Source organism: Belonocnema kinseyi, chromosome 5 (genome assembly GCF_010883055.1).
Source record: "Belonocnema kinseyi isolate 2016_QV_RU_SX_M_011 chromosome 5, B_treatae_v1, whole genome shotgun sequence".
NCBI classification, from domain to species: domain Eukaryota; kingdom Metazoa; phylum Arthropoda; class Insecta; order Hymenoptera; family Cynipidae; genus Belonocnema; species Belonocnema kinseyi.
Window position 1 is genome coordinate 112,786,093 of NC_046661.1, and position 10,485 is coordinate 112,796,577.

The 10,485-nt window shown below is 28.7% G+C and overlaps 1 protein-coding gene across 4 annotated transcripts in view; it reads right to left on the reverse strand.

Annotated features, from left to right (window-relative positions):
- LOC117172307 (spastin) overlaps positions 1 to 8,555 on the reverse strand; it is a 31,191-nt gene extending 22,636 nt beyond the window's left edge. For 2 of the 4 annotated variants that reach the window (XM_033360081.1, XM_033360082.1), the window contains exon 1: positions 7,454 to 8,306. In XM_033360081.1, coding sequence (XP_033215972.1) covers positions 7,454 to 7,985 — 532 coding nt within the window. In that variant the 5' untranslated portion in view covers positions 7,986 to 8,306. Of the gene's footprint in view, positions 1 to 7,453; positions 8,307 to 8,402 lie in introns of those variants that run through there. The other 2 variants (XM_033360083.1, XM_033360080.1) reach the window with 2 other exon arrangements.
- Between the last annotated feature and the right edge of the window lie 1,930 nt (positions 8,556 to 10,485).

Here is a 10,485-nt window from a genome sequence, read left to right on the forward strand (position 1 = left end):
ACAGAAATAAAGTTTTGTTCCATGTATTTGGTCCATTGTTTTCCCTTCAGCATTTAACGAAGTGAAGTTAGCCAATGGTTTGGCGGGAAAATTTTAAATAATAATAAAATGGTATTAAGTATTGTAAAGCTTGACGAGTATAACTTTTTTATAAAGTGTCATACAGAAATTTTAAAATAATTTTTCAAAAGCCACATCAGACATATTATTAGGATCATTTTGCTTATAATCTTTATTCCCGCCAAGTTTTATAATGTTTAATATGGCTTCCTTAAATCCTATCAATTATTATACTATAATTGAACCGCTGGCAACCAAAAGGGGACACGGCCGGATTCAGCCTGAGAAGTATTGTCCTGAGTGTCAATTTTAAAAATCTTTCTAATTTCAATGACTGATTCTTGTAGAGAATTTCAAGGCGCATCTTTTTTCCATTTGCAAAAATTGATAGGTTTTGTAGTTTTTGAGATACAAATTACGTGTTTAAGTCTTCTGAAACTATCTAAGAAAGAAAAACGAGAATATTGTAATAAACAAAAAAGTTATTAATTTTTTTTTAGGCAATGCAAAAATCATGAATTTTAACCTTCAAGCGCTTCGTTTAGCGAACGAATTTTAAGCTACGAAAAGCTTTCAGTGTGAAAGCTGTTCATTAAGGTTCAAAGAAGTTTTCTGGAAAGTTTTAGATCAATTGGATTAATAGTTCAAAAATTATGAATGTTTTAAAATCCAAGCGGTAATCTTGACGCTGCCCAAAAACGTGCCTGGTCGGCTACGTACGCGCTGCAGGGAACGACGTGAAGGTCAAGTCAATCTTACCAAAACAAATGCACAACAGTAACTCCAGATATTATCATTAAAATAATTTATTTATTAAACATTTAACATATAATATTATGCATATTATTGAACAAGAATAAATTAATCAAACAATATTTTATTAGAAACTACCTTTAGTCATTTTCGTCACTCTCTTCAGCTTCTTCGGCATCTGGATTCTGAGTTTGTACTACTAAAAAATATGATTCGAAAAATTCTTTTCCTTTAGCGCTTAAATACTGGAAGTGATCTTTTACATCCTTTATTTTGGCAGCTTTTAATCCAATTCGGGGCGGAGGACTTCTCGAAAGATTTTCTAGTTTAAGCGTAGGTTTAAAGAAAAAAATGGTTGGATTTTGCAACTCATAGTTGTCAAAAACATCCACTTTTCAATCAGGAAAAACATGCAAAACGAACGCTTTGCTGATTTGGAATTTTTTTGGCTTTCACATTTTGCCTTTGAAACATTTTTCAAAATCCGTCAGAAGATCTTCACACTTCTCGACCATTGTGAATGAAGGTGAACGAGCATTGCGAATCATTTCTACATATTCAGCTTCAGTTTCAATTCGTTCTAATTTTTTCAGATTTTGCGAATATGAACCAAAATTCCTATCGGACTGGCAACAGGAATAGAGTTAGCACCCTTCTTTAAAATTCCCTCAAGAATAGGGAACATGTAACTCTGGTCCGTAGTACGTACATGTACGTTAAATAGAAAAAGACATGCTAAACGTAGGTAAAACTGCGCGGACACGGGTATTTTTGGTAGTGGCAAATTCTGTGCAAAAACAAATTCACAGCATAGACTATTATTTTCAGAGAGTATTTGCTTTTTTAACTTCAAATAAATTTCAGCATTGTTTTTGTGATTAATTACTTCTTCGTTTACCTCTCCATTTGTCTCGTTTTTGTAGCAAGTATTGCACACGTCAGTTCTAGGTAATTTAAAACTGAAGCCAACATTTTGGTTAAAATACTTAAAATAAACGGTTTGACTTATTGTCAATTTAGCCCCCCTTTTTTCTTTATAATATTTTCCGAATAATTTGTAAAGTTCTACAAGATTTAATGAAGGATTATCAAAATATTTTAGGTTGGTAGAATTTCGTCTGCAATGCGAACTGTGATGTGGAATTGATTCGCAATGCTCTTCAATCATTTCTTTTTAAATTTTCTATTAATTTAAGACAACTTTCGCGTACTCCACCTGCCAAATTTTTTAAAGGCTGCTTATTTAAAATATTTTTTTGAACATTTTCAACTCTTCTTTTGCCCAAACATACAAAAGCACAAAAAAATTTCTTACTAATCGGAACATTTTCTTCATCAGTAGGAAATAAATATATCCAATGAATTAACCGTTCTAGTTTTTCACCTGCATTCGTTTGGATAGGATCCTTGTATTTTAATAATCCTCTGAGAAACACATTTTGTTCATTATAGTTCCCGAGATTCAAAAAATTTGTATGTACTTTTTCTTGTTGCACATTTGAAAACTTTTGGTAACATTTTTCTCCACAGCAGGATTCAATAGGTTTGAAAGATCTCTCTGGGATTAGAAATCTTTAGCAATACCGTCTTTTTTAGTTTTAGACTTTGTAATGTATTCTTTTCCCTAAAGAAATAACAAATAATGCGAATTATTTAAAAAATCAAGAATAAAAAAAGTCATAAAATATGAAATTTATGATTAAAATTTATTTAAAAATTGTATTGACGGTTTCCATTCGTACCTGATTTCTGGAACATTTTTTCTTATGTTTAATCCACGAATCTTCATTTCAAGTTCTTTTTTTACCTTGTTTCATTTTAATATCTTTTTCTTTCTAATTAATATTCTCAAAAATATTTCAAAAATCTCAATAATCTTAAAAAAAAAAAAAATGCTTTTCCAACTATTATAAGAAACAATCACTTCGCTGATTCTATGCTTTATTTGTAGAATTTCACAGAAGATGACAAAAAAAACTGTTGTGCATTCGTTTTGGTAAGATTGACTTGACCTCACGTCGTTCGCTGCAGCGCGTACGTAGCCGGCCAGGCACGTTTTTGGGCAGCGTCAAGATTACCGCTTTGATTTTAAAACATTCATAATTTTTGAACTCTTAATCCAATTGACCTAAAACTTTCCAGAAAACTTCTTTGAACCTTAATGAACAACTTTCTCACTGAAAGCTTTCCGTAGCTTAAAATTCGTTCGCTAAACGAGGCGCTTGAAGGTTAAAATTCATGATTTTTGCATTGCCTCAAATAAAAATTAATAACTTTTTTGTTTATTACAATATTCTCGTTTTTCTTTCTTAGATAGTTTCAGAAGACTTATACACGTAATTAGTATTAGGGAAATCGGGAAATGATGAAAATTGGCTAAATTAGCGCGAGTTGAAGTGAAAAAAGATTGGAATTTTTCGTTTTCAAAAAATCCACTTTTTATCAATTATCTCAAAAACTACATAACCTGTAAATTTTGCAAAAAAAAAGATGCACCTTGAAATTCTCTACAAGAATCAGTCTTTAAAATTGAAATTAGAAAGATTTTTAAAATTGATACAATAAATTAAGACTTAAAAAAGCATAACATAGAATCCAAGTACGCATTGCTACAGAAAATGAGCTTTTCATAAACTCGATTAAAATTAAAAACTAAAATTTTAAATTTCAATATTTAAACTAAGCTATCAAGTTAATAAAACATACTTTATTTAATAAATAAAAAATTCTAAAATATTAGCGATGAGATATTTTTTATTTTTATACATTTTTGAAAAGTAGAAAGTTTGAGCTCAACAAATTTTTGATGATAATTTTCAGAGGCTAAAGAGATTCTTTTTAGTTTCAGTTAAGCAGATATTTCAAAAAAAGCTTTTTTTTGTTTTCTTGAAAGTATAGGCGAAAATTCAGATTACTAGATAAACTATTTCAAATTTTTGAACAGGAATATTTCTTCAACTGAAATAAATATGCATTTTAAACCAAAAAGATGAACATTTAACAAAGGAGTTTAGCTTTCAATCCAGTACTTTTTTTTAATCAGAAAGGACAATTTTCAATCAAAGATGGAATAAATCAATGTTCAGTAAAAAAATTAAATTCCAACAAAAAATTAAATAAATTTTCAACAAAATAGTTAAATTTTTAACTATGAAGATTAAATGCTAACGAAAATAACAAATTTTCATCGAAATGCGTGGATTTGCAACTAAAGAAGATACATTTCCAACCACAAATGAAATAGATAAATTTCCAATTAAATCAAATATTCAATTGGAATAGTTACAATTTTAGTTTAAAAATTTCTTATAAAAAAAAAAGTAATTTGAAAGCATTTGCAAACAAAGTGTTGTAATTTCAGCTGGAATAGTAAAATTTTCAGTAAAGAACAGTAACTTTTAGCCAAAGAAAAAACGAATTTTCAACAAAATATCTCATTTTGCAACCAAGGAAATAATTTTTCGTTTAAAATTATAAATCTTCTAACAAATTAATTTAAAAAAGAGTCTAACTTTCAACCAAGTAACCAAATTTTTAAAATAAAATTTTGTCGATACATTATCGAGATATCTAAAATCTTCAAAAATACTTCGAATTTTCTGAAGAAATCTAGGAAAATTATATTTATATAACCTTAGAGCAAATAAACAAAGAAACTTAATAAATACTTATTTGACATTTTTAATTTGTATTAAAAATGATTGTTTCCTTCAAATTATAAGCCTCCTAAATTTTTTTTCTTGACTAAATAATCTATATTGGTTAAATATTCAACTGTTTTGCTGGAAATTAGTCGTTTTTATTTGGAGATCCCTCTCTTTTAGTAGATGCAACTGTTTTGTTGAAACTTCTTCTTTCTTGTATGAATGCAATTGTTTCTGATTTAAAATAAAAATATTTTTTGTTTGAAATATCAACTATTACAATTTTTTATTGAGAAATTCATCTATTTTGGTTATGAATTTAATTATTCGGTTGAAAAGGTATATTTTTTGTTAAAAATTTGTAACAAAAATTCAAGTGTTCAATTTTAACTGCTTCATAGAAAATTCATCGTTTGTATTAAAAAATTTGGTTAAAATATTTTTTTTTGACAAACAAATTTTTATTGGCTAAATTGAATATTCAACTATTTTCTTGAAAAATCTTTTCTTTTTTTTGTTGAAAATCAATATCTTTTAGTAGAAATTTAAGGTTTCTGGTTAATAATGCAAGTATTTAATTGAAAATTAATCTTTTCAATTTAAAGTTTCAACTTTTTTTCGAAAACTCATCTTGTTTGTATCAAGTGAACTGTTTCTGATTTAAAATTATAAATTTTTTTCCTTCAAATACCAACTATTATATTTTTCTTTGGGAAATCCACCTATTTAGGTTGAGAATTTAATTATTCGGCTGAAAATAATCTTGTTTGTTGAAAATTTATATCTATCGGTTGAAAATTCAAATATTTTGTTGAAAATTCGTCTTTTTGGATAAACTGAACTGATTTGGTTTAAAATTAAAACATTTTTTTATTCAAATATCAACTATAACATTTTTTATTAAACGATCAACATTTTTGATATTAAAGCGTTTTAAATGGAATTAATTAGTTAAACCTACATTAATTTTGTTTGAAAGAATGTAATCCTCTATTTTCGATAGAATACCCTTATTTCTCCTGTTTTTAGAATATTTCGAACTGTGAAACTTATCGATAAAGTTGAAAAAAATGTTTTTTTTTTTTTAAATTATTTCCTAGTGTAAGCTGGAGTGGTCTTTTAAATCGTTTAAATATGATCTAATGCCTTTTTCGTCGACTATTAATTTTTTTTGTAGAAAATTTAACTATTGCTTCGCTAAAAGATGGACTATTTTGTTAAGGTGGAGTCTAGATTGCCGGCGCCGGCAAGATTGTTAGTTGCCGGCTGATTTTCGCGAAGAGCAAAATACGAAATAAAAGCGAATTACGTATACAGTCATGCAAATACCTGAAAATAAAATTTTCAAGGTTAAAACTGATAAAAATCGTGTTTCTAAAAGGAAAATCGAAATAATCGATACTTGAAAATGGGATACTCGAAGTAAGTTAGGGTTCTGTTCATATTATAGGAATAACTCTTCAATTATATGGACTTACTCTAAAATGCGTATAAGTCCTTCGTAGATAAAAAGCTTAATTTTTTTTAAGTTTTAACACTGAAAAGTATATTTGTAGGTGCTTTCATGTCCATGTTTGTAATCTTCGCATCCACATACATGAGTATACGATTTTTAAAAATTAAAAAAAAAGGAAAAGGAAAAAAGCCGGCAACCTGCAATCTTGGCGCCAGCAAAAATGTAACTATTTTGTGAAGAATTCGCCTTTTTGGTTGAAAATTGGTATTTTTTGGATGAATTTGTATGTTTCTGATTTAAAATAAAAATATTTGTATATTTTTGTTTTTGAAAATCCATAATTTCGGATTAGAAATTCACCTGGTTTGTAAGTATTCGTTATTTTGTTTGAAAAATCAACAACTTTCTTAATACATTTATTATTTATTGACCAACAAATTTTTATATGTTAAAAATTTAACAATTTTTATTAAAAAATCGTCTTTTCTGGTTGAATTCAACTGTATTTTAATTATATTAAAACCTTTTTTGACTTAAATATCAACTATTACATTTTTCGTCGACTAGTAATCTTTCTTGGTTAAAAATGCAACTATTCTGTTAAAAATTTGTCGTTTTTTTTCGATGGATTTAACTTTTTATGATTTAAATGAAAAATATTTTGTGGTTGACTTATCAACTTATATATTTTTTGTCGACAAATTTATAATTTTTGGCAGAAAACATGTTTTATTTGCGAATTCAACTATTTTGTTGAAAATTCATCATTTTTGATGAATTTTTCATTGAAAAATTCATATTTTATGACAGAAAATTCAACTGCTGCTTGGCTAAAAGATGAACTATTTTGTTAAAAATACATTTCTTTGGTTGAGCATTCATAGTTTTTGTTGAAAATTTATCTCTTTGATTAAAAATGTAACTATTTTATTGAAAAATCGTCTTTTTGGTAAAAGTTTAATCTTCTTTGGTTGAAGATGCAACTATTTGGTTGAAAGTGCATCTATTTTGGTTGAGAATTCAACTGTATCTGATTTAAAATAATGATCTTCTGTGGTTGTAATATCAACTGCTATATCTTTTTCTGAGAAATTCATATTATTTAGTTGAAAAACCAACTGCCATAAATCTCTTTTTCTAGAAATTTAAACATTTTTTGTTGAAAAATAATCTGCTTTATTTGTGGAATATTTGGTTTCAAATTTGCCTTGTTTGGATGAATTCAGATATTTTATATTTAAAATTATAACATATTTTATTGTTAAAAATACCATCTTTTAAATTAAAATGTTTAAATTCCTCTATATTTGCGGAAAAAATGTACTTATTTACTCTGTTTTCAGAGTATTTTGGCCAGTGAATCCTATCGACAAAGTTGAAAAAATGTTTTCTTGGCTTTCTAGTGTAAGCGTAGAGAGGGAGGGGGGGGGGTGGAGTTGGGTAGTTTGCAATTTTAAACATTTTAGGCCCTATGACTGTTTCTGAAACTTTGGTTCAATGAAACTTTTCATTGATTCTCATGCCAAAATAAAAATATTACCTTCATTTTCTTCGTCAATTTTGAGAGCTTTGCTAATGAACTCAAAGGCCCTTCGATGATGATGTTTCTGCTTAGCAAGGAGAGGATCCCCAGGTCCAGGTCCCGGTCTTTTGACTATGTGTGACATTCCTTCCTCCTGTCTTGTCGAAACCCTCAACAAATTTTCGGCGGTTTCCCTATCCACAACAATTTCCAGCTGACACGAATTTTTCGCCACCCGCCTTCTGTGAATCAAATGTGAGGACGAGGTATACAAATATTTGAAAACGACAAACAATTGATAAATGAGGGACCGGAGGATATTGAACAAAAAAATCAGGGGGAACGAGACGACGTAGAGGTTCCGCTTGTGAATCGAGGGTTGATTTTGACTCCCTTCCCCGAAACGATGATGGTGATGATGGTGGTGGTTACTATAACTTATTGTTGTTGTTGCCCTGTCACTATTCTCAGCCTTTGTCACGCGCAACTTCTTCGGAGACCTGCTTCCTGATTTTCGTATTGAACGTCCCCCGCCATCACTGTAAGACATTTCCCGAAACGATTTTCCCGAATAGACCCGGAGCAAGGAATCGCTCCGACATTCCCGCCGTGGACGAGACGAACAAACGATCTCGTGTTCCCGAATCTTGAAGTCAAAGTCGCCGGACTAGGTTTTCATGATCCTAGTAACCTAACCTCAAAAACGAACGCGACTATCTACGCGGTGTTTATTTTCCGATCTACGGCAGGGAATGGAGTAAATGAATGATACAATGATTTGATAAATATTCACTACGAGCATGATCACTACGAGGCAAGTCCACGGCTCCACGCAGAAGCACAACGATCTACGATTGCTGCCTCCCTCTCATTTTCCGCGGAAACTGTCAGGGTCGTTAAGTCGTTCGGAAAAGAGGGAAAACTCGGGGTAGCGCAGTCTTCTTGTATTTTTCCAGCTTAGACTTACTTTATACGAGTTCTCTTTTTTCCAGTCGTTATTTGATCATGAGAAAATATATTTTATATTTGTCTGGATATTGAGACTTTTTCGAAGATTTTGACGCTCTTGACTTTGAAAAAAGCGCAGCTGCGTCGTTGCGACTTTCTGCAACTGCGTTTAACAGCTGAGCTGAAAGAGAAAAAAGACAATAAAGAGAGAGGCATTAAACAGAACTCTAAAAATAGATTTCTATTGTCGGGCACTCGGTCAATGGTTCTTTGCATAAAAACGTAGGCATTTTTCACAATTTCTTTATTCGTTAAACTTTTTTTGCGAAATTTTGGCACAACATTTTGGGGTTATGTTCAACGAAATTCGGTTGATAGTAACATAATAAATGTATAATAATTCGAAATGATTTTAGTTCGTTACTGTATTTGTTTTTAATAAAGAAGAAGGGAAAGATTTAAATTATTTGAATAAAGTAACGCAACAATGATGGTCAGTCAGAACATGAAAACAAAGATCTCAACCAATCACGGCACTTTTACACAAGTTTATTTAATTCAAGAAAGCACTGAAACTTATTTTTAATTTTCTAAAAAGTATCTACTATATATATTTATTTTTCTGCAAAATGTTAGAAAACATTAAAGAAAACGTTCCCCTTATTAATTATTATTATGAATTATTTACAAAAATTTTCCTATAGCTTTGAAGTAATAGAATTTACAGTTTTTCTAATCTACCCAGAAGTATTATGGATTTTATAAGATTCTTATTAACTTAAATTGTGCTATTGACTACACCCATTTATCTCAATTCAATGGATTTTTTTTTGATTATAGAAATTGTGCGTAATACACTAGAATTATTTTGAATTTATCTTGATTTCGTATGAACATCATCGAATTCTTTTGAGTTCCCTTGAATTCTTATAAATTAACGCCCATCTTACTTTAATCAATGGATTATTTTGGATTAAAAAAATTGTTGTTAAGTTCATCTTAATTCATTTTGAATTGCATTTTATACTTCAGTTGATAAAATTTGGTGATTTCCAAATTTTTCACGATTATATTGTTTCAAACTCTTAGACATTCATGCAATTTTTTAGTTTTTTTTCTTAAATACACCTTGAATTCTTAGGAATTAACTTCAATTCACTCGAGTTCTTTTAAATTCCTCTAAATTAACTTGAATTCTTCTAAATTTACTTAATTCTACTGAATTAAATGCATTTGAATTTTTTTACAGTTTTTTAAAAATTAACTCTTGAAGTCTTTTAAACTTCCCTTGAATTCTTAGGCATTTTATAACATTATTATGAATTTCTTTGATGTTTTCATAATTGATTTCAAATTTAACTGATTCAATGAATCTATAAAATTGTTTTCATTTCCCCTAAATTTTGATAAATTGGCTCGAATTTTATTTAATTAGTATTTTTCTATTCACTCAAAATCTGTCGAATTCGACTTGAATTCTTTTAACATCCATTTTATTAATTCGATAAAAATGTTCGATTTCTAACATTTTTTACAATGATATTCTTCCAAATTCTTATAAATTTTATCGAAATTTCATGAGTTCTCTTAAATTCTTCTCAACTTTAATTTTACTGAAATCAGTGGAATATTTTTTTCATCTTATTTGAATTAATTTGGATTTTTCCGTGAATTCTTATTAATTTATCGTAAATTTTTTGTTTTTTAAATTTGGAATTCTCTACAGTTTATTTAACTATTGTTGAATTCTTTTAAATTAACTTGAATTCTTCTAAATTAAATTAATTCTACTGAATTAAATGTATTTGAATGAAAAAAAATTTAATCAAATCTGAAAATCTTTCCAACTCACCTGAAATTCTTAGGCATTTTATTAGATTCTTTTGCATTTTTATGAATTCCATCAAAGACTTTAATTTCTCTAAATTTACTGGAATTTGGTTTATTTTTATGTTGTTTTTTTAATTCACTTGAATTCTTATAAATTCACTTAATTTTAATGTATTAAATGGACTTGTATCTTACCGACACTTTTTTTATTTCCCAACTTTATTTTTACACGAAACGCCCCATCCAGTTGAAAATTTGGGATACTAAATAAG